We start from the raw sequence: 25,461 nt of genomic DNA, 5'->3' as shown, positions 1-25,461 counted from the left end.
TTATGCTCTCAGTGGTCCGAGATAGCTCAAACAATATCTTTGAGAATTACTCTCAACAGCTCTCTCCCAATGGACTTCCAAATGATATCACCGTACTACTAAAAAACATGTTGTAATGGTCCGACTTTTCATTTTACCCTCCAGGTAATATTGCTATTCTCTTAGTCAGTTTGTCTCATTTCATTAAGGCAAATTTTTACACCGAATGATCAGGCATTTGAGTCTAATTATTTTGATTTAATTGGTCTAATTCTTGCCTACAGCAAATTAACGCTGAACTGTTAAAAACAAAAAGAGCCTTCTCTTCACTCTTATTTGTCTCCTATTAACATGCTGATTACATTTCTAATGATGTTTGGTATGAAGAAATGTTTATTATGAGGATAAGTGCCTGAAAATAGTGTAACAAAAAAAATTAAAGTGATTATGAAGTGTGGAGTGGCAACAGGCAACTGGTAGGGAGGTCTTTGTGCGGCACTAGTTGCTTCAGGCTTGGAAAATAATTAGTAATCTTATCAAGAAGTGACACAGGGGCTTTACCCATTTTACACATGAATGTCAGTTTACCAGTCATGAGGAGTACTGCTCAGGCTAGGACAACAGTTGGACAATGGATTGTGAAAGATATGCGCATTTGCCAGTCAGGGAGCATCTAAGAAAAGCTGCTACTGGTTGCATAACGGCAAAGCTTTTCTGGTCTGACGCATGTAGCAACTTAAAGTCAGTCTCAGCCTTTGCTGCTTCGATTTGGACTTTTCTTTTCTTAAATCTGTCTGTTGTGAGACATTGTACCACATTGCTGTATTAGGCAGGTAAAAAGATTTGTATTACTGCAGGAAAATCCGAGTGTTTATAGTTAATTTAGAGTTGAATTCCAAAAATGTTATACATTAAAGTGTGTTTAGAGGTTTGGGGAGCACTACTGCATATGTGAAAAAGTAGTTTGTGGCTACAGAGGAAGCTGCATGTACAGTAATCTGATAAATTGCCTCCAGTGATGTCACTCAGTGCCTACATTGCATTGTGGGTAACATAATCAATGCCTCCATGCAACTGTCATAGAAATAGTCATCTATGTAAACTGGTACCCTAGTTATACCACCTAAGATAATATAAAACACACACTCTCACTTTTTCACACACACAAAAAAAAATCTAATATCTAGTCTCTGTTCAAAACACCCTTTCGATGGCTCTTCATTTTGTGACTCTGTGCTTTTATTGTATCAATACAAATACTTTCACTTGGGTTAGATGCTACAAGACATCTTCTTGCTTTTATGTCTTTTACAAAACACTTTGTAACTTGAGATTGAAATGCTAGTAACTAAGAATAATAATATTATTAGCAAGGTTGCCCAGTTAAATAACTTCAATATACAGGAAGTTGGAACCTGTCTCTTGAGAAAAGATTTCCACTGCAGACCACGAAAGAGTGAGTAAAGGTCAAATGAAAACATTGTGTGCCATTGCACTACCTCGCTTTTTAGAGGGCCATCATTGTTGGAGGGGATTCCCTTGCCTACATTCATGGACCATCAAAGATAAAGGAAGAGAGAAGAAAGCTCTGTGTTATCACTCTCTGGCTGCAGACTCCTCCTCTCCCGCTGTGCCAGGATAGGGGTCACCTGGGGGTGAGGAGTGACATCCGCTCAAATTGCATCATTTTGCTGAGCATGCTCACAGGCTATGTGATATTTCACAGGTCAGTGCCTATAATAAGGGCTTGGCTCTCTCAGAGAGACCCACCTGATGTCTGTGACCTTTTGCAATTGGACTTGGTATTTCCCTCAAAACCTCACCAGATTGGGCTCGCCAGAACTTTTCAAGAGCACTTCAATGAAAACACTCTAGAGAGGATAAGTTTAATACAGCTACTGTAGCCTCTCCAAAAATGGAATAAAATAGTGACTGGTGTGGTGGATAAGAACAGCCTTTTCTGCATATGGCAACTGTGGCAAAAATGTATGACTAAGCAAATAGCTGGTGCACTTAGCAAAGAATTTAGCAGCTGAAGCGCCAGACAGGAAAGTCAATATTTACATTTGTACATACAGTATACACTAGGGCTCAAGATAATGGTGTCCTGAGGAGAACAGAAATTGTGTTTGAGATGAACAGATATCAGAGTATGATATTCTTCTAGTTCAGGTTCTCTATATGTCACTCTTATAATGCACACTAGGCATACATGTGAGCAAAATGCTGTTCTCCTCAGCAACAGCATTCAGAAGACAGGACCCGTAAAAAGAAAGTCACTTAAAGAAAGAAGAAATAAAAAGTCCCTAAACAGGCATGTAAAAATATTTATGTGAAAAAACACTGTAATAAATAATAAACTGTGATTAAACAGTAGAGTGCAATTGAAATTAACAGTCATCGATCATCAGTCAACGTAACAACTTCCTAATGAACCGAGCACTGACTTCAAAGTACGTCTTCTCATGCTATAGTTCTCTCTACACCGCTGTGTCAGCGCTATTTACATTCGCTGGCAGCCTACTCAACGCAAGACCTACACAAAATGTAAGCCATTAAAATAAGCGCAACCTATTTTTTCCCTGATAAAGCTGGGTCTACACTGTGTACAACACATCAGTTGGCAGGAGGAGAGATGATATATTTCAGTGTGTCACTGTTTATTCTGTCACATATCTGAATTTTTGTTTTGGGAGTATTTTTTGTCCCCAAAAATAATGCAACACATTTCATTTGACTTTTATTGCATATTTAACATATGCAGATTCCGAAATGTAAGGTGCAGCACAGGGGAAATGGCAAATAAACCATATCAGAGTTTAGTTAAGGAAAGGGGAAGACTACAGTTATACTTGTTTTATTCAAAAAGCCTGCATTAATTGTTTGTGTCTGCAGACTCCTGCATGAAAGCTAACCAGGACGCATGCCCATCCACCACCCTGACCTCATTGAAATTACATAAGTTGGGCACTGAAGAATCCTTCACTGTGAACATATTTGAAAGAGCAGGATGAACATTGAAACAACAACAACAACAACAAAATAATCCGTTTGAAATTCAGTTATATCCCAAGTTTTTTCATCGTTCACACACATTCCTGGTCTCAATCAGTGCTTTTAATGTTAGCATTCAATACATATATTACAAATATCACAAATGTCCATCCAAAGCGAGTCAAACACAGTCTTTGTCAAACTGAACTAGCTAGACTGGATTATTCATAAGCAGCTTGAGAACTGGAGTCAACAAAAAGCCAACACATTTGCATGGATACGCTCGCATACAGTAGGCTACATTTTATGGTGATCAAAACAAAAAAGATAGCAGTGAATTACAGGCATCCTGATAAAACATAAACTATGCATGCTGCTTTAAAACAAACTCCATGTGAATTACAGCAACCTTTTGTTTCTGCCTTTGTGCATTAACGCGCAGTTAACACATAAATCACCCTCGCTGTTATTAAGACATCATTTATTCTGACCCCTTCTCGCAATATTTAAATTCTTACCTTTTTAATTACACTCTCTTGGGCTTTTTCCTCATATCCTGAAGCACGTAGTAATTTGCTTGCTGTCATAATAGCAAATGGTGGATTTCATCACAAAGCTTTAGTCTGGAGGCGATGTGGGAATTCATTCCATGGCGATTCAAGGGCATCTCTCTTTGAGGCGACTCCGGTCTGTTTCCAGTTAATGGTAATCAAATCAAAGTCTTATCAGCCATCCAGATGTTGTGGTGATGAACACTAATTCTTTTCCTTCCCATTTTAGAATGTTAAACTGATATTTCTTAGTGTTTAAAAGTTATTAGATTTGTAAACCAGCCATATCACTCTGACTTTTTCCATTTTGCTCCTGAACTAATGAATCTGTCTGATGGATTCACAGGCATACAGACAAGCAAATGAATACAGCTCAAATGTTTGCTGACAGCAGCAAGTAGCCTTAGAGCTCTGACTCCGCTGCTTATCTGAAATGACACAAATACTTCCACAGAGGACGACATTCTTACATCCGTCACATGGTGCTGGACTGTGGTGGCTGGTGATATTGCTGGTGGCGTGGGTGCTATAGCAAGGTACATGTTTGTTTCTGCCCATACCACCTGCCTGATGCTTGCACAACAGTCACTTATATATTCAGCGCTGAGGCCACGGACACAGATCTGCTGAGATTGTGGACAAGTTGCTGCCAACACGGAGAGAAGCTGCCAGGACTGCTGAATGTGTGATCAGCATAAGGGTGTGTGCAATACAGCAAGAAAGTTTAGAGAAGGTTGGAGGAAAGTTTATTATTCATCTTCCCTCCTTCTACTTATTTTACCTGGGAAAAACTTCACTTTCACATGTCTGAGTTATAAGTTCCACATGATTGGCTCTGGAGCTGCTTATCAGAGAGAAGAAAAGGTACCAGATAAAGGCAGTGCAGAGTCATGAAGGATAGCTCCCACTCACCTTCCAGGAGAGCACTTTTTTCCCCCTTCTCTTTGGAAATGGAGACAAAACTTGTATTTACCCTGTGCTGCCGCAACAGGATGCACGTTGGCAAATGAGCATGCGATCAAACAAAAGACTCTCAGAGCGTGCTCAGACTTCTTACACTCCTGCCTGGCTTTTATCACTCCTACTTTACTAAGTCTCCACCAGAGAAACAGCTGGTGTTCTGCTAAACACTTGCATTTGTGAGTTGTTCATCCCCGGCAAGCGACTTCTGTGCTGACAGAAAAGCAGGGAATGATTTAAAATTTGATTTTGCATACACAGCGCATGATGAGCATAAATCCAAAGGAATTACGGCAGATATAAATCAAATGTTTGTTTGCAACCCTCATCCATTAGGACACAGTTGAAAAAAAAAAGATTCAGGTTCCTGCAGTTGATGAAGCATATATTAAACAGGCAAATATTTCTCTTGACTGTTTGCCTCAGCACTTATATCAATTTTTAATAGCAAGATATGTCCCTTTATTTTTAGTGTCTCAATAAGTTTACATACAGATCATTAAGCTATCTCTGAATGCCATGGGACAGATACGTTCCAGAAAATAATGTGTGGAAGTGCACCCAACCCTGTGCTCTACACCTCTAACAATCCCCCTGTAGGTATATACTGAAGGTGGGGCAGAGGATTAGCTTCAAGTCAGAGAAAGTGTAAAGTGCATGCCAAATCACTGATGAATTTAGCGTTAATTTATATATGCACGAGTATGAAGTCAATAAATGTAGGTTATCAGATATGTAATATATATAAGAGAAAATTGAAGTGAACATCCTCTATGCAGTGCAGCTAGTGCAGCAGTCCACCACCCATACTAGGAGCCAGTCATCGTAGTCTCTCAGTGAGTCCCGCCGGATAGCTGAGCGGAATTCTCCATCTGCTCCACCCCCTTGTCCAAATCCATTCTTACCATGAGCTTAACAGTCCTTCAGGGCCGCTGTAACAGGCTAACTGTCTTTGCTCACTAGTAGCTATCTACTGCTTAATGAAATAAGGTAAAGGTACATCTGAACAAAGGAAATTTGAACTCCATTGAAATTCTATAAAATGTAATGTTTTAGGGATCATCTCATCACAATGCGATGTTCTGCTGGGAAACTTCATGTGAATGCCACTTGACACGCACCACCCATCCAAACACTGTTGTGGACCAAGTACACCCCCTCATCACAACAACAGTACCCGATGGCAGTGGCCCCCCAGCAGGACAATGTGCCCTGACACACCGCAAACACTGCTCAGGAACAGCTCGAGGAACACAATAAAGGGCCCATGGTGTTGACCGGGCCTCCAAATTCTCCAGATCCCTATCTGCCCTGGTGCCAGACACCACAGGACACCCTCAGAGGTCTTAAGTCCATGTCTTGACAGGTCAGAGCTGTTTTGGCTGCACGGCAGCAGGTGTTCATAATGTTATGCCTGATGGGTGTATGCATGCATTCACCCTTATAATAAAAAACCTTAAGTAGCAGGGCCGTTCAAGGAACTTCAGAGGGGCAGGTGCTCAAAGTTAAAAGGGGCACATGGAGATTAAACAATGAATTGATCAGTCGATCAAAAGAAAATTAACTGACAACTAGTTTGATCACAGATTTTTTTTGTCATTTTTCAAACATAATTGTAAAACATTTGTTAGCTCCAGCTTAATTTCTTTTTGTTTCAATCCACTCTCTTTACGAGGCATCTCTGCACTGCTGAATGAAATTTCATGATAAATACAAGACATTTTGATAAACATAAAACAATAACAGATACACACAGTTAAAACTGTGTAAGTTGCAAAGTGACTTACTGATGACACAATCTATCTTGAGCAGCTTTATGTTATGTTAGCCTTTTAGTCCTGACTTGCAACTGAACATTGACTGAGAGACCAGAAAATCATTGTCTTGTTTTAAAATTATGAGCACCAGAGAGTGCCTTCTTAACAATGTTTTATATTGTCTCGTCGTTGTGGTTGAGGTTGCTGCTGGAAAGCGCGATGGTCATTTCATGCGCATGCATGTGAACGCGTGTACACGCACAACAGGGTTATCTATCCAAGCTGCGGTTCATTATGCCTGTTGGCATTTATCAAAAGTTGTTTTTAGGTTTCACATTTTTCAGGCACAGAGTCACAAAACAGTGCTGGAAGTGTCTGGTAAGTAAAACACAGACAGTAAGATATAGGCTATGTACTGTCCATCTCAGTCTCAAGTCTTGGAAAAACTTGGACTCACCTATGGATCACTCCAACGTGGACCTCCTGTCCCTCAGCCCCTCTGATGAGGACCTCTTCAACTCGACTCCAGTCTCCTTTAATCTCAGCCTGCAGCAAGGCCTGGAAGACAACGGTATCTAGGTTGCTCCAGAAACCCAGTTCACGACATCCTCCGGCCCAGAAAACAGGACTACCGAATACCAGCTTCTAACCATACGATCCACTCGTGGAAGACCTGCCACGAAGACCAGAAGAGCGAACAACAAGGCAATTCCTCCCTCTGCAACTCCTACTCACTCCCTCACTCACTTCCCAAGGCAGCCAGCCCACCAGGAACACGGACGCATCTCCACGCCACACTCAGGGCAGCGGGTCACGCTCCAGTCAGCTCTCCTGATGATTCACTTCTGTCTGACTGAACAGTGGCGGCAGCACCTCCCAGGTTGCCAGCTCTGCTCCATACTAGCCTCCATTCCCTCAAATGACTTATTCTGAGTCACACCACATCAAATGTGATCAATGGCACCGGGTTGCCAGGTTCACACAAAACATCTCATCCTTCCAACAACCTCTCCCTCACTCTACTGGCACCAGGTTGCCATTTCATCTCCCCGCTACATCCGCTTTGCAACAATCTCTATCTCTCACTATTGGCAATGGGTTGCCAGTTCAGTTCAACCTTCATGAGCGCTTTCAGAATCGCATACTTTTTGTTCTTACTGTAGTACGTACTGCAGCCGCCTTTACAAAGTATATACTGTCGCATGCAGTATGCATACAATTGGGACATTGACGCAAGGTCTCAAGTTGCTAATCAGACTGTAAATGGATGCCAGATGACATTTTTGCAGATATCTGATTAGCTTCAGCTAGGTAGGTAGCTGAAAAGGTGTTTTAAAATTGCAATGTTTTCAGTTATGCTAACTAGCCAAACAGTCATTCAGATTGCTTCACTAGACATACATGACCTGGCCTACTTCATCATCAGCTGTTGCAAGGAACTTTCATTTGTTTGGACGAGAGAAAAAAAAAAGTATGTACTAAATTTGTTATACTTTTCTTTTAAACATCTGCTTGCAGGATGCATAGTAATGAGATAATGTACCTATTTGTGGATTTTAAAGATCAGTAAGTGTGACAATAGTGAAACAAAGTAAACTTTGTTTTAGTGTCGCACCACCAGACTACAAAGCAGCTTCTTTTCTAAGGGTCTGAGACTATTCAATTCATCCTCAACACTCCACTATAAGAAAAGTTCCAATTTTATGAATTATGAAGCCCGAAGAAGTTGGAATCTGACCTGGTTGCACAAAGTAAAAGTAACTACAAAAGCTTTACACAAACAGCCAATTTTTTCACCGAACTGAGGCTGTTTTATAACCAGTTAAAGGTTCTTTGTAGTACAGTAAAATTGTTGAAGTGGTGAGGAAAATGGAAAATGGTCTGTGGAGAAAATTGAATTGGATATATTATTTAAATGTTTGCCATGGCCTTGAATAAAAGGAAAACTAGTTGTTTTATTCAATTGAAAACATTTTTGGTAATGGAATTTGTGTTTTGTTTTTTTCTTTACTTTCCAATGTGTGAACATGGAATTACTGTAAGTAAGAAGTATAAAGCTTCAATGTATTTTTGCATTTACGTACCTTTTTAAAATGGTAAATGGACTTGCATTTATGTAACACTTTTCCAGTCTAATGACCACTCAAAGCCATTTACAACACACATTCATACACTGATGACAGAGACTGCAGTTGGGGGTTAAGTACCCTGCCTAAGGATACTTCGATGTGCAGCCCATGACCTGGGGATCAAACCACCGACCTCCCAATTAGTAGACAACCCTCTCTACCTCCTGAGTCACAATTAATAATTGAAATAGTAGTATTAATTATGTATTCAGTTATATTTTTTACTCAGATGTTGATTGGTTGGTTTGTCAGCAGGATAACACAAAGAACTAATGGGCAGATTTCCACAAAACTTGGATGAGGATTGGTCTCAGTCCAGAGCAGACCCCGTTAACTTTTGGTGTTGATCCGAATAAAGGGTCGGATCCAGGAATTTTTGACATTTTCATCAATTTCTCGGAGAATAATGCATGGATCTTGATGAAAAGAATCGTGTATTTAGGTGGCTGGTATCTATGAGTGAGTACCATTTGATGCAGATCCTAGATCTGGTGAGCTTAAATTCTATCAGGTTTGATCTTGGATCGGGCTTGATTGAATTAAAGGGGACTGCTGGGCCTTGATGGAGGTATGCACTCTACTGAGTGCCATTCTAGTTAGATGTAGAGAAGAATAAACATTATTTAATGCACCTTTCATAAGAGTCTTCACTAGAGAGCTCTCCTGCTTCTCCATCCTTTTTTAGCAGCATGAACTTCCACTTCTTCCTGACCCCGACATGTTGGTTATTATCACTAACAACACTCCAGGGATGTTGAGGAACAGACTCGAACCCATGGGCCCATAGTGTGATGTCACTCTACAGCAATACACTTTGTAATAATCTACCCATCGAACTGCTGTTTTCCAGGCCTTACATGGCATGAATAATGAATGGAAGTCATTTCTGGTTGTTCTTTGCCCGCCAGCTATGGGGGCTTTTTTTCCTCTAAAGCATTCAGTCTGACTAAGATTTAAATCAATTCCTGTACAGCAGCACCTGTGATGGACTGCAAGAGAAAACTGGCTGTTGGTTCACCAGAGTGGACAGCAGAGGATAACAGGGTTTGGATGAGGTGAAAGTCATGAGACGACATGGGTCAGTTCAGTGGAAAGCAAGGTGGATGTCAAAAGCGGAGTTATCTTTGGTAACCTACAAAATCCTTCTAGACCTCATAAAAAAGTCATCACGTCTGGGAAGATTTTTTTTTAAATTTTTATGCTTTATTTAAAGATTAATTCTGGAAAAAGCATTCTAGAGTGAGGCGAGCAGGAAAGGGGTTGAAGCAAAGATACTTGCCTACCCGCTGTCAAGGTTGAATGGAGAACAAGGGCTGTGAGTGTGGGATACACGACAAATGTTGTCACTGAGAGCGATCTTTGAATGTCAGCACTTCTGTCCTACTCGGATGTTGCTTTAAGGTATTTCCTCAATGCTGCATTTGTCAGGCGTGGTGCTATGATGCGGTCAGGGTTATATTTGGTAAGGCCTGATGGCAGCACAGGAATCTGTGAGGATTTTATTTTACAATTTTTATAACTACTCCTGTTCCTGTTTTGCTAGTTGTTTATACATATCACACACCAGCACTTGCTTGTTTTGTGAAATCTTTAGTTTAACAATGCAGGCTTGTCTCTTTGTTCAAGTAGCAGCAGCTCGGATTCCAGTGTGGCAGCACATTTCCTGTTTCTGTTTGTTTCACACATGGGTTGGTTTTATGTTCCTTTCACCATCTCCCACTAACACAAACACATACATTAATGTGCACAGACACACATAGTCTGAAATGTACAGATGTACAGGTTCCAATATTTTTTTTTATTCTTCACTGTCTTCTGCTCTCGGGTGTGCTTCACTGACAACTCCAAAACACCTACAAATACAATATCTTCCAATCTTAATGTGTCAGTTCTCCAAAGTCATTTTCAATTATGCTTCAGTGGATTCAGAATTAGAGGAGAGACTGTGCAGCAGTTGCCTCAGGTGAAAGATTTAAGCATGTGTGCGTGCCACCTTTGAGCAGGAGTGTGTGTGCACCCTTAAATTTTCACAGGAGTGCAGCTCAGGGTGAGTGTATATTCTACTGATAAACTCCTTGACAGCTTGTACATTATGACTCTTCTTGCTGAGATATGCTTTGCTGATGGTAGCAGTGATTATTAAAAGCAGCTGGATCCTTGCTGCCTCTGCTCAAAACATGCTGCAACACAATCTTCGTACTTTATTTCCTCTTTTAGATCTCATGTAATATCATCATTTTTAGTCTTTCGGCAGGCGGCAAATATCAGAATGGGTTTTCAATCTCTGAAAAAAATTGTATATATTGTCCATTGACTCAAAACAATTTCTTTTGCTGATGGAAGCCAGTGGAAAATGTATGTGTATTTGCTGTGAATGATGCATTACGTGCTGGTTTTACCAAATGAAACTGGGCTATCAGGCTCTCTGTGTCTACCTTTCAGTGTTTCTAATGAATCATTTTTACATGTGTATCATGTATTTAAATAATGCAAATATTGTGTTTTTGTCTTTCTTTGAGTGTACAAGTTGATATCAGCCAGAGGTGTAAGGCATTGTCAGAAACATCCTGTCCTGTCCTGTGCTTGTTTGACCCAGTCAGCCATTCTGACCTCCTCTCTATGTGGACTTTCTCACTCTTTATACTACTTTGCCAGACTTTCTCCTTTACTGCTATAAGAATTACCAATAATTACTAGCTAGAGGTCGCTACCTTACAATAAATGTAAATATGGGTCATAATATGGGTCCTCTCACTATGGACTCCAACTCTCCCCCTCCTCGACCTGCACTGTTTACACCGCTTCATGTTAGGAGACAGCTGAGCAAACTCCCCGCCAGTAAGGCTGCAGGCCCTGACGGTGTCAGCCCACGGGTTCTCAGAGCCTGCCCCGCACAGCTCTGTGGAGTGCTTCACTGTGTCTTCAACATGAGCCTGAGCCTCCAGAGGGTCCCTGTGATATGGAAGACGTCCTGCCTCATTCCAGTGCCAAAGACGGAAGGCCAGTGACTTTGTGGAGCTGGACGCTTTGACAGCAGTGTCAGACAGGAAGATGCTGTCCAAGTTGCGGGTGATACTGCAGTATGGCTCTCACCCTCTCCACAACGCTTTGGTCAAACAGAGGAGCACCTTCAGCAAGAGACCAATTGCTCCCAAATGCATCACTGAGCGCCACAGGAAGTCATTCCTACCTGTGGCCATTAAACTTTACAACTCCTCCCTCTGATCGGACTCAAATGGCTATATATATATTTATACATGTATATATATGTGTATCTATGTATACTTCCCATACCATATATATATTGCACTGTATATCTGTAAATACTGGTGGTCATTGAACACTTGAGACTGTCTACTTTATTATTTTATTGCATTGTCTACTTTACTATTTTATTTATATCTTTATCTTTATCTCTTGTTTCCATTAATGCTATATTTCTATTTCTACTTTGCACGGAGCATCTGGAACAAAAACAATTCCCCCCCGGGGATTAAAAAAGTATTCTGATTCTGATTCTGATAAACTGCTTTCACAGTCTACCTATGTGGTCGTTTTTCTGATGAGGACAGACTGAACTTTCTGTCCATAAACATATTGGACTTTCTTTTCACAATAGATGCAGGGAAACATTTTCAGGCTCTGGGATGTTAAATGTGCTTTAAATCAAGTGATGTTGCTGTAATGTGACTGGTATGCAGATTGAAAGTCTTATTCTCTACACAATCCATTTCATATGATGCTGTCTTTCTCTACCTGTAGTAAAAATTCTTGCAAACAAACAAATCAAAATCTTATATTGTACATGTACTGTCACACCTTCTCTTTCTGTAAAATGTTTTAAAATTAGCAAAAACTAGCCCAGTGATAGCAAGCTTCTATATTTTTCTCTGCCTGTCTGAGCTAAAACCCTGAGCACCACCTACACAAGCCAATGACATATCTGAGCAGTCTTTCAGTGTTATCGGAACATTTCTGATTCTGGCAACTGGCAAGTGGTAGTGTCCAAAAAGGCCTCTGGATCCAAGCAAAGGACACTGATGTGAATGGGCTGAAAGCAGTCCATAGACTGAACCAATATTAACTGATTTTCCCTTGTTTTTCTACAAACACTGAATGCATCAGAAAAACATGACATAGGGTATTTTCACATGTGGGCCATTTTCCTATGACATCATGAATCTCAAATATCGTACTGACGATCGGTAGTGGAAATCCACTAAGATTTAAGATAAAACAACATATTAGATAACCCATTAGCTTCCTTGATAGTGGTACTCGGGACAATAGAAAAGGTGACCATTAATTCTAAAATATCAATGCACTTGAAATACAATGTAATTTACAAACATACAAACAGTAATTTTAACTGGGAAATGGTTGAATGCTAATGTTCGTTAATTTGTTATCAATTATGTGGTTTTACCTTCATTTATAGCCTGGTTTCCTTAATGGGATCTTTTCAGATTCGGATCAATCGGTATGATAACAATTGGTCAGAATCCCTACCTTTTATTCGACTATCTGGAACACAGGAGCATAACATTATCCCAGCATTTGAGCCTTCCTCCCAGAGCATATCATCAAGTGAAGATTCTGCATAGGGGCTTTCAATGCCTCACTCCAGACAAATAATTATTTCTCCAGAGCTTATTTTCAGTGAATGTCACTGCATTGAAAATATTGGGTGTATCATATGTAATCGACTGGTATATTCACACATTTTAACAGTACATTCATGACTGGCTTTGTTTTTTGCCCTATCAATATGAAATGACTGGGCAGGAAGGCTGCTTTTAAATGAATTATTAAGCCAAAGTTAACTGCACTTTCTGTGACAGTGAACTATGACAACAGTGTTTCTGCTTGAATGTTGTTTTGCGTGCTGGCTTAGTGCTTTGGATTAAAGCACAGTAATCCATTGGTTGAAATAAGCAATACTATGGCTACAAGTAACAGACTAATTGCCCCCGGCAACTCATCCATCCATACAGTTTCTATGCCCGCTTACTCCTGTTCAGCCTGACAGAAAGGCTGAAACATTTATTTTCATGCCTCAGATGAAATGGCAGGGTAACACCCTGATCAGGTCACCAGTTACTGTAGGCCCATCACACGGACAAACACATTACAATCTACACTGGGGGGCAATTCTGACTGAGTGAGCATTGATCCTCAGTTCCTTGAGATGTCTAGACTACTATAGGTTGAAATTGGTATTTTAACACATCTAGGTCACTTTAAACCATATTTCAGTCTGAAAGAGGTTGTAACTACAAGCTGAAATACAGAAGTGTGACACAATAGCTGCTCTGTGTCAGGCCATTATGAGTCACAAGAAAAGCTTTAATGCTCCCTGGCAGAGATTGTAGAAGTCTGCAGACACCCCAGTATCCTGCATACTGTAGAGATGGGGGTGGATAGACAAGTCAAGTGTCTTTGTAGATAGTTTGGGTATGCATGGAAAATGAAGATATTTCTTAGTTTTAAAAAGTACTGTTTTTATTTCACTCATTATTACACCTAAACAACAGAGATCCCACTGTGGTAAAAGGTTATAGGACTTTCACCACATGTATCATTATTACTGCTATGGGGCTTTCATTAACTCTGTCATTTTCCGTTCTGCTGCGAGGGAACACACTGTTTGCTCAAATACTGTGGGGGCAGCACTATAGATGCAGAAGTAAAACCATCCCAGTGAAAATAATATGAATGCTTCTTTATCAATCAGCAAATATTACCAAAGAAATGACTGATTTTTCCTCATACACAATGCACTTAACTTTACATGAAGACAACATTGTTGTTGCTTTGTTACAGGTTACAGAATCTGACATCACACACTACAGTGTATTGCTCTTTCTCAAGTGTTCCAAATGCTCCAAGTTTGTACTTTTCCATTATAGATGGTTAATCAATATTTATGTGAAGGGATTTCTTTGGTTGACTGCAAGTGTACCCGCACTTCAGAACATTAGTAACATTTGCCTTTTTATTATAGCTGAGTACATTACTTTCCTAATCTGAATTTAGTATTATAGTTGTCTTACCCGTACCATTGCATTAACCATAGTTGCTATGCTCAGTATTGCAGAGCACACATAGTCATCATTTAGCCTTCAAATAACCAAATGAGTGCCTGCTGAAAATTTTAAATTGAACTGAGTTGCATGTCTTTGAGGTTTGAGGACATCAGAGTAGCAAAAGAAAACCCTCACCAACATGAAAAGGACATCCAAACTCTACACTGAAGGACCACCTTTGAAACACGGGATCCATCATGTCCTGTGAATTCCTGCAAAAAAGGGAGGACATGGAACCATGACAGTGACAGTGAACAATATATAATAGATAAAAGATAGATTTGAATAAGTTGTGTTGGCACTGAAAATAAATTTGGCCCTGAAAGCTCAAAAAATGCAGAAAACAGACACTACCAGAACTCACAGTTCGCAGTTTGTGTCTGATGTCAGGTTGTTTAGTGAAAACACTTTTGGTGCTAGGAAGTTTCAGATGAGTAATGAAAGCCACCGGTGTGTGGTCAGTGTGATTGTGGTACCGCAGACTCACTGCAATTTCTTTAATCTCCTGAAGATATGAGTCAAAGTCAGCATTAATGTTTGTATATCAAGTCTGTTTCTTTCTGCCATTGTTCATCACATAGACCCTGACGTTATCTATGTTAGCTGACATTAGTTAACGTCAGAACTAATTCCAGCAGACCGCCAGACCAAAATAAAGTGAGTTAAAAATAAACTTTAGAACTAGCCCGGTTCTATGTGAAAGAACAACAGCAGAAAGAAACAAGCTTAACATACCCGCAGTTTGGAAGTTTAAAGTGAACTTGTGGGAGCTGTGTGCTAGGTGTGCTCATGTCAGAACTGTTTCGGCTCCAAAACTGCAAAACGCAGCAAGAGGCGTTTCCTCATTAGTATGCATTAATATGCAAATCACACTCACCCTCACATCAGACCCCTCCTCATCGTAAAGATCCTGGGGCTCTGTATTTTATTTTTCAATGTAATTCAATGTAAAAGTGCCAAAGATATGTTTCAGTGCCAATACAACCTATTCAAATACAAATGTTTCAATGCCAATGTTTCCTTTGTTAATTCAGGTTGTGTTTTCAACAGAGGTGGACAGAGTACACAACTTCACTACTTGAGTAAAAGTACAGATACTCCTTGTCAAATATTACTCCAATACAAGTAAAAGTAGCTTAGTCAAAATATTACTTAAGTAAAAGTACTAAAGTATTTGTTTAAAAAATTACTTAAGTAAAAGTATTTAAAAAATATCTCAGGAAATACAGGAAAGGAAAGTAGCTTAATGTCATTATACAATACACTGATGCGATTCTGCTACAGACGTGTTTATAGCTCAAAAATAAACAAATAAAGGCAAGAAGCCTCAGAACACAGCCTCAGCTGCATTCATCAACACATGAAATATATTGCAGACAGCTGCGGTCAGTTCAGTATATTTTTGCATCTGACATCCATGCTTTCTCTACATAAAAAATATGTAGACGCAGGCACTACAAGAACTGATATTGACATTTACAGATAAACAACTTATTGGCTAGTTTACTTTACTTATATCATACATCACAGCCAAAAATGAGCCAGATAACCCACATCAAAGACAGCCGCACCTCACTAACGCGTGCACACCCACTCTCTCTCTCTCTCTCTCTCTCTCTCTCACACACACACACACACACACACACACACACATGCGCTTGCGCGCACACACACACACACACACACACACACACACACACACACACACTCTCTCTTTCACAAACATTAAGCTAGCTAACGTTAGTAGCTACTTTACATACCGCGACGTGCTTTTTCCGGTTGGAAGACGAGTCTTTGTAGTCCGTGATATAATTGGTCCGCGGTAAGCACAACCAACATTTAAACTGAAACGAATCAGTTTTTGTGACAAAAATCTCAAACATGGGTTTGAGATAAGGCCACGGGTGCTCATGACGTAGTACAGGTACGGCAATACGGCTAAGACAAACCATACGCGAATCAGCAGAAACAGTTTATTTTCTCTGAATTTTGCAAAAAAAAAAAAAATCATCAGCTGACGTAAGATCAAAAGTAGCGAGTAACGAGAGCATTAATAGAAATGTAGTGGAGTAAAAAGTACAATATTTGTCCTTCAAATGTAGTGGAGTGAAAGTAAAAGTATCCCCCCAAAATAATACTCAAGTAAAGTACAGATACTCAAAAACTGTACTTAAGTACAGTACTCAAGTAAATTTACTTCGTTACTGTCCACCACTGGTTTTCAATGACAAATTTTATATTTGATACAATTGCTCATCGTCACTGTTCTGGACCTTAACGCAGACAAACACAAACAACGCAAAGGCAGGTAGGAGTAAAGAATATTTAGTTGAGGCAGGGGTCATAAACAGGCCTACAGGCTGGCAACAGATGGCAGTCTGAACAATCAAACCAATCCAGAGGGCACGGTTGGTGAGCATGTCAGGAACAAGCATGAGGAGAAACCAGGAACAAATCAGTTACAGATTCAGGTTTATATGGCTTGAAAGGAATCGTGCATTATTAGGCCCTTTCACAGCTACCTTCTTTAGTCTGCAATTTAAAACTTGATCCAAACCAATATTACTGTTACCCCTTGCCCATGGTTGAGAACAAACAGCCACACCTTGATCTGACCAAAGGCGGAGGTCTCAGTGGGATCAAACTGAACTATTGTTTAGTTTGTTTTCTAGTGTTAAAACATTTTTCTAATGGTTTGGACTTTTCTGATCAATTACAGGAATTACGTCAAAATGAAAAACATCAAAACAAGTATCATGTGAAACCAAAACCAACGGGACCAAATGTATACAACTAAAGCAAATACTTGGTTCAGACGTTGATTCAGACTTTCAGGTGTGAAAAAACCTATTGACAATCCGAGAGTGAAAAGGTGAGTTGGTGGGCGGAGAGGGTCAGGTGACTCGTAAAAGGGGTTACTGCAGGCTAGGGGCAAGTGGCTAGAGACAGACAGAGTCAGTGAGATGAATGAGGCAGATGGAAAGATCAGAGGGCATCTGTTGGACAAGTGGAGAATAGCAATGAACACGTGTAGGAAGGGGCACAGAGGTAGAATCTTGTGTTCCTTTAGCTCTGTACTACTTGCACATGAATATACATCAATAAATGCATTCAAATCAAGGTACCATAGAGTGAGAGTGTTTAGCTAGTGCTTTGCTGGGTAACGGAAGGTTAATAACATTTTCCAGTTGAGCCAAATCTTGCCTCTCATACTTTGTTATTAAACTCTCGGGCGTTTTGATTCAGACAGCTCTGTTTAGTCCTTTTCCTGGTCACCCAAAGTTCCCTGGATTCTATCCAGTGACCAGGCTTGTGTCGAGGACCTGTGGCTTGAGCAGAATTGGCTTTGTCATCCCCCTAGAGTGTGTTCCTGTAACAAAAGACTGCAACAATTCAGACAATTGCAGTGGAAATGTCTGTAACGCATTCAGGCGTCTCTGCTCCTGACCCCTCAGCACTGCATAGAACGCTCCGGTTCACCAGTGCAGAGAATGTTTTTCAAGCGCATCAGTCAGCGAGTGTTCAGAGTCTTCAGGCTTGATTTTGCTGCAGGGCGCACTGCTAAGAAACCTTTTCTCTCTCCGTCCCTCTCACTTTCTGAGCCTCCTGTGTATCTGCATGACTCTGTTTCTGAGGACAGACAATTGAGTTGTCGATGCTTTGGTTGAACTCTGACAACCACCTGATGAAGCCTTCATTTTCAGACCTCTGATGAATATTGATTTGGTGTTTTCCGTTCTCATTGTGTCTCTTTGCTGTTTTGTATGCACTAGCATGCATTCAAAAACAGTTTTATCCGGCAGCAAGCGAGCCGGAGTCACTGCCTTACAGTGAGAAGAGTCGGATCAGCAACCTTTTGTTTTCCTTGGAACAATATTGCAACAGAATTCTTTCTCTTTAATTCCTGTATGCTTCAGGGTGATGTGCTTTCTGTGTACGAGGTTGAGAAACTAAGATGATTTGGTTGGAGTTTTCATCCTTCAGTCTTTGAAGTCTCTCTCTCTCTCTCTCTCTCTCTCTCTCCCTCCCCCTCCCCCCCTCCCCCCCTCCCTCCCCAGAGAATGGTCAGTGTTGTACACCAACGCTGAATTGTTCTGCTTTACTGGCAGCCATCTGGCAAAACCTCACAAACACCCCCCTAATGCAATTTCTGTCAGCCTTTTTTCTCCCCAATCATTTGATGTTCACACACTGCAATGCACTACACTGTATCTCTCTCGTTGGCTCTTTGTGACTGTGTAGATACAGCAGATTTAACATTTTTGTTCCACTTCACAAGACACATTAAAGAGAACAGGTGAAAGATGCTCCCTACATGTTCAGCTATTGGTTATTGTCTCTTTATACCATACCTCCAAGCATGGGCACCTAGTTATGTTTTAAATTGGGTGAGCAAACTTAGCATGTAGCAAAGCTTAGATGTAAAGGCTTATTGGCAGGGGCCTGGAGGTCCTTCTCCAGAGGGGAAAAACGATTACTTTGATACACCACCTTAGTCATGAAACAGCTCCCTGTCTTGATTAGTTGGATTGAGGGTACTATGAAAAACAAAAATTCATCAACAACAGTATCTAATTGGGTGCATCAGGACAGGAAAGTATAAAGAAAAAACGTCTACCTCATGTTTGAAATTATTTTTATAAAAACATTATGTAGCCCAAATTGGTAATAGGTTGCAGGCTATTCTATTTCCGCTATCCTTGGTTAGTCTGCTGTTGTGTAGGGCGAAGGAGAAAGCAGGGCAGACAAAATAACAGAGAGGATTGAGTGGTAAATTGGGTAAACTAAACACGTTCCCTGTCTAAACTGTCCAGTGCCAAAGGCTAACTCCACCAATTTTCCATATGAAAGTGTGTTTACAGGTCTTGATGAGTACTACTGTATACATGAAAAAAAGTAGTATAAAGCCTTTTTAGCTCTAGAGGAAGCTGCATGTAATCTGATAAATCACCTCCAGTGATGCCACTCAGTGGCTATGTTGTATCGTGGGTAATGTGGTTGCCAGGCTTTGAAAAGGAAGAAGAATGTGCGGAATAAAAAAGGGAATATCTCTGGTTCTGCGGTATTTTGATCTTTTTTTTTAAACTGTCCATAAAGTGTCTAGCGGTGTTATAGTGACCCTGTAAAGGATAAGCGGTTACAGACAATGAATGGATGGACATGCAGCTTCCTCTGAAGCTACAAAAAGCTTTATACTGTATGCAGTAGTCCTACTCAAGATAAGTAAATACTAGTTAATGTGTAAAGTTCTTGGAAGTGCCCTTTAAGAAATGGCAAATTCATAAAAAGGTGAGTATATCCTATTTTATCCCATTCAAAATGTTAACAGCCACGTTATACTTAAAAGAGGCGACTCTTTGATTCAGCACCATGTCCCATCTCCAAAAAACAATTCTTGTCCCAACAGTGAGCTAACAATAGTTGGGCAGGCCAGCAAAATTAGCCAACACTGACATTCAGTTCAGCATTTCAGCAACAGTACAGTAGCGACCGTTAAACTAAATGGCATGCTTCTCACATTTGTAAACAGTCAGACTCCTTCTGTGGTTTCACAGTGATTGACAACCAAAGCATGTTGAGGCAAATAATCATCGAAGGGTTTGATGGAACCAACTCAGAGTGGCCCAAAAATGTGACATTTCTCTTGCTTGTGTTTGTCATTGCTTAAAATAATTAAATAATCATTGATATACGCTGCTTAAGTATACCTTTATTTTCAAAAAATGGAGTAGAAAACCATGAATTTGCTACCCCTTATTGAATAGTAAGCATGCATTTACTCAACTTTCACCACTGCCGAGTTGCCTATGCCTCCAAGAACATGATATTGCCAGTTTCATGGTCACAGACTTAGAAAATCTTCCACTCCAGAGAGTCTGATGTAACATGATTCAAAACTGCCTTAATCTCTTTTACTGATTGTCACAAAAATACTTCCAGCTGCTATGCTATCTTTCACCAAAAGCATGAGACAGCCATTAATTCCCCAGGAAAGCTAGCAAACTGCTTGTCTAAACAGAAATGGAGACCGGTTGCCTTTTCCGAAGAAGCATAGTGGTGTTGTGCCTGACATCAAAAATATGTACAGGACTCAAGGCAGTGTCAGTATTATTCTTTCTTCCCTTCATTCTCTCTAGACACTGTCTGTTCAACTCTTCATTTCTTTGCACAGTGACCAGACAAAACAAGAGGTAAACAAGCGTCTCAGTGACTTCAGCTGACAGGAAGGTGTTGACTGAAATACAAGGCTATAACTATGGTTATGCAATATAACCTTAGTTACAGTATATGAATAAAGACAGTGCCCTCAAGCACAAGTGTCTCTGCACCTTGAAAATTTGCATGTTCATGTCAATCAAAATAAGCTAATTCAACCAAAATGGGGGGCTGGCCCCATATACTGTAGTGATTGTACTCTGGTTACTTGTCATAGGCCTACTGGAATGGCGTAAATGTTTTGGGGGTTAGGGAAAGGTTGTGGTAATTGAGATAAAAAAAATGCTTGAGGTATGGTCAGGGTAAGGCAAGTTAAACACTTTGTGAAGACTAAGGAAAGATTTTGGTTATTATTAATAAAATGCCAAGGTAAATTACTGGCATTACATGCCCACACATCAGGCTGATCGCCCTTAATTTTCACCTCTGTACTAAAGGACATTACTTTCTAGATTGGCAATGACTGTTGGCATGAGACTTTAGTCTAGCGTAGACGTAAACCCAAGGGACACTGGGCTGATGATAAAAGGGATTATCTGTCTATGTTCACAGATCTAGGGTAACAGTAATTAACCATCATATTAATTTATGAATTCATTAAAACCTCACCCTCAAATAGAGTTCTAAAGGCTGAAAGAGAGAAGTCCAGAAATTGGGACAGTGACAGAAAAACTTTTTCACACAGTGGTGATGCAGGTCACAACAGGCATGCATCTTTTTGCAAAGAGCAAATAGGCAGAAATGCCTCATTCCAGACACCAGGCTGTCTGACGGCCACTGTACGGGATGTCAGCCAGATCAAATGCCACATCCTGCCTATTATTGCTGCCATGCAGGGGGTGGTGGGTGATCCAGCCGACAGAAAGCTGGTGTCAGCATACTGGAGTGTAAGACACAGGGTTTTTCACACTCATTGGTCTATTTCCGGAGTCATATATGTACAAAGGAAAAATGGAGGACAACTTGTGCCCCTAAGCTTTTAAAGTAACCAATATTATCTGAAAATCAACTCTTAATTATATAGGCAACCAAGTAAATAAACCTAAAACAAAGAAGCATGCTACCATCTATAAGTTTGGCTTCAAAGTCTGGCATTTTCCAAAACAAAAGAAGCATTATGCCTTTGTAGTGAAACAAAGCACTCCTGTAATTGATTTACTTTGAAATATTAGCATGGATAATCCTCTCTGCATCACTGAGAATGCTTAAAAGTACAGCTCAGGTCAAATTGGACTTGTCAGTTTCTGAAGACTTAATTTGATTAGAGGGCCAAGGGCAGACCCAGTGTGGCTGTACGATCACTCTGAGCCCATAACAAAGACTTTCACTTTGTCTAAATTTAATTGTGAAAAATGTAATTGTGTTTGTCAAGCATTATAGCCACTGTGTGACATTGACTGAGCTGTTCCGCAAAGTTGTTGATTTCATTTCATTGAAAAATAAACAAGAAATATGTTCTTCTGTACAGTGAAGAAATTACAAGTCTCTCTGTAGATTACTACCCAACATTTAAACCACAAAGAATATTGCAACAATACTATCAGCATCACAGAGGTAATATTGATTACAAGAATTGCACTCAATTACAATGTATGCGGTGTTGCATCATTTATAGTCTCCACCCACTCTAGACTCATAGTTTGAGTCTAAACATAAGAATTTACCTGGTTTGATGGTTGAGATTAAATAATGACTTCATGAAAATATTAATGAAGTAATAATTTACTTACTTCCAAAAAAGATCTTTCTTAAAAGGCACTGAGACACAAGTTTCTTGACATGTTACTGTCTCCAACTTGATAAGTAAATCAGTGAGAAACTGTCAGAACGTATGTGTATAGCACTGCCTATGTGAAACATTTTCAGAAAACACAACATTTCACAAACACAACAACATTTTCCAAATACACAACATTTCAGAATACACAACATTTTAATAAAACACAACATTTCAGTAAACAGACATTTTAGATCAGTGAAAAGGTGGGACAACACTTCCTGTTTGTGATTGGACAGAAACCAAGTCCCAAGTGACAGTTTGATGTAATTTCCTGTTAACATTGTGTACTTCTCTCTATTGTATTGTAAATTGTTGTGTTTTCTGAAATGTTGTGTTTCTGAAATGTTCTGTTCTCTGAATTGTTCACAGCATGTGCACTAGATGAAACAAAACAGCAGCCTGTTAATAAAAAAAACATTGCTCCAGCTCTACAGGTGGTCAGAAACCCCAAGGGGTACCTTTAAGTACCTACAAGTATTCCAGTGAGAAGAGGCCGGATCAGTAAACAAAGTGGGTTTAATGACACAAACCTGCACATTTCACATTTTGTGCACATTTTATGTTTGGTAAAACACTCCTATATAGACTTAGACATTGATTCAATACAGTGTACTTTCAGTCATACTGCCCTCTTTGACCTCTTCCAAATTCATCACAAACGGGTCCAAAAAATATGAAGTGGGTGGATACCTTCCTTTTGTCATTCTGCCATCTCCTCTAAAAAAAGAGAGCTGATTTTTCTTTTCATATTGATTGGCTCTCTTGTGCAGGGTGTGGGTGTTTGGGGGGGTCACATTTAATCTTGGTTGACATCTGAGAGCTGACGTCTCTCTACTGTCTGCGCCAAAGATATGGCCACCTCACATTTAAGAAATCTAAGCATATGCATTATGGTGACTAGATGATGAAGAGTTGCAGTAGTGCTTACCCATGTCATGCCAAAAACAACATATGTTTCTATGTTATTTATGAAGTCACTCTTCAGGAGGCTCCAACAATGTTACTCAGAGGCCAGCAGTGTGGTTCACCGCCTCTGCTCCGAATCAGGATCATTCTCAGCACTTCCCCCCACAGCTTCACTTTAATATGCTTTGGAAATGATGTTGTCTGTCTGATTCATTATTGTGCTTTGTAATCATAGCAACGACTGTGTCTTTCCGAGGCATTCCGGAATGAATTTGAATGAGAGAAATCTCTTTGCAATTTCCCTGAAACGCCGTTCCTGCTGAAGGAGCTTTGACCGAAAAAGGAAAGAACTCTGAAATAGGTATCATCTTCACTTTCCTCACCATGAAGTAGACTGCAAATCCAAATGAGAGTTATGCCACAGTTTTGGGTGGGTGCTTTCGTCCCCGCTGAGAGAAATATTTGAAAATCCTGGGGACAGGAATGCAGCTTTCACAGGAAAAAAAGGGAAAAGCGAGTGAAGCCCTATAAAAGCTGTAATATTCTTCTTGAAGGCAGATTTGGTAGTTACTAGTGATGATGGATTCATGTGGAGTTTCTAGGGACTATGCTGGCTAACAGGCTCATTCTCACTGTTGAATTATTAAAGCCCATGGGTTCAGGAACATCCACATGTTTTTGCACTCGTCATATTTTATTTCATAGTAGTCGTTGGGAGAGAATTAATTATTTACAGTGCCAGGTCCCCAGATGCTTTCGAATGGTTCGTTTTTGTTGGCAGCTATAGATGATTGGTTAACCTTCTCTTGTTCTATTGCCAGAGGTTTCACTCCTGCACAGAGGATTTGTATATACACAGCACCATACCAGCCTTGTTGTTTCACTGTAGGGTGTGATATTGCATTCTTTTGCATCACTGCATAGTAAATATATTTGACATGAATCATGCAATGTCCCAATAATCTTTAGTCTGTTTACCCATTAGATGTCTGCAAACTTTCAGCGTGCTTTTGTCGTGTTTATTTACTGTAATATTCACCTGCCTCTGACTGCATCGTCACTCTGTTTCCTCCATTCAGATCCACTGACTATGGCTCCACATACGAGAGGATGAATGACAAAGTCGGATCCAAGACTGTCCTGAGTTACCTATACGTCTGTCCAACTAACAAGAGAAAGGTGAGGTGTTGTGAAGATGTTCTTCATCTTAAATGCTGCTGAGGTACCATCAACACTTCCTGCACAGGTGTTTCACGTTAAAAGCCTTAAAGGGCATAATCCCTGGCTGTTGATTTGATGCTTCAAGGTGGTGTAGGCACATGATATCAGGTGCCTACGCGACCAAAAAAAAAAAAAACTCTCAAAAAGAAAGTGAATACATGTGACCAAAAAGCCAAATATAGAGTTTTAAATATGGAAGATATGGGCAGTGTTTTAGTTAAAAACATTTAAAAGATTAACTAACAATATCAACAGAGTGTTAAGAAACAACAGTGTTGATGTTACCTCAAAGACGTCTATGTACTGTGTTGCAGAGATGACTACTAAAGTAAGCATGCTAACCAGCTAGCCCCGGCCCGTCCTGTCTCCTAATGCCACTTTGTAGCTTAAGAAGTGATAGTCCGACAGCCCCCATAGTTTCAGTTGAGTGTTTGCTTCTTAGTCTAATAAGTAAACAAAACACAAAAAATACAACCGTATAGCATCTGAATTAAAATTTCTCTTTTACTGAATTAAGCTTAATTGCCTCGTTAACTGATCATAAACAAAATGTCTTTCAACAATCTCCTTGGCTTAGGCCAAAGAAATCCTCAATTCACAGATCAAGGTGTGAAAATGGTATAGCCCTATACGCCCTATATATATATTTTTGCCCATTGCTGATGCTCGACTCTCTCTCTCGCCTCTGCCGCTTCATGCCTCTCCCGTCCCCGCTGCCATCGTCCTCGCAGTCATAGACCTGGTCAGAACCGCTGTAAATCACCTCTATCCTGCATGCCCTGTCGTCAAACTGTGTTCAGTCCCAGTCTGGTGCCCAGGCGTGTTCAATGAGAGGCTGGTTGAGCTGAGCCCCGTTGCTCACGGTGACTCCCCCGTCTCTGA

At 40.2% G+C, this 25,461-nt stretch overlaps 1 protein-coding gene across 1 annotated transcript in view; it reads left to right on the top strand.

Moving 5' to 3' along the window:
• Positions 1-25,461, top strand: part of sorcs3a (sortilin related VPS10 domain containing receptor 3a) — a 281,497-nt gene that overhangs the window by 124,398 nt on the left and 131,638 nt on the right. Inside the window, exon 3 of the mRNA XM_084369166.1 lies at positions 24,438-24,537. Within this exon, the coding sequence (XP_084225292.1) occupies positions 24,438-24,537 (100 nt within the window). The remainder of the gene's footprint in view (positions 1-24,437; positions 24,538-25,461) is intronic.

The sequence above is a fragment of the Pagrus pagrus genome, assembly GCF_965226575.1.
Source record: "Pagrus pagrus genome assembly, chromosome: 2".
Classification (NCBI taxonomy): Eukaryota; Metazoa; Chordata; class Actinopteri; order Spariformes; family Sparidae; genus Pagrus; species Pagrus pagrus.
Note: the sequence above shows the minus strand (reverse complement) of the source record. Positions and strands in the feature narration are given on the sequence as shown.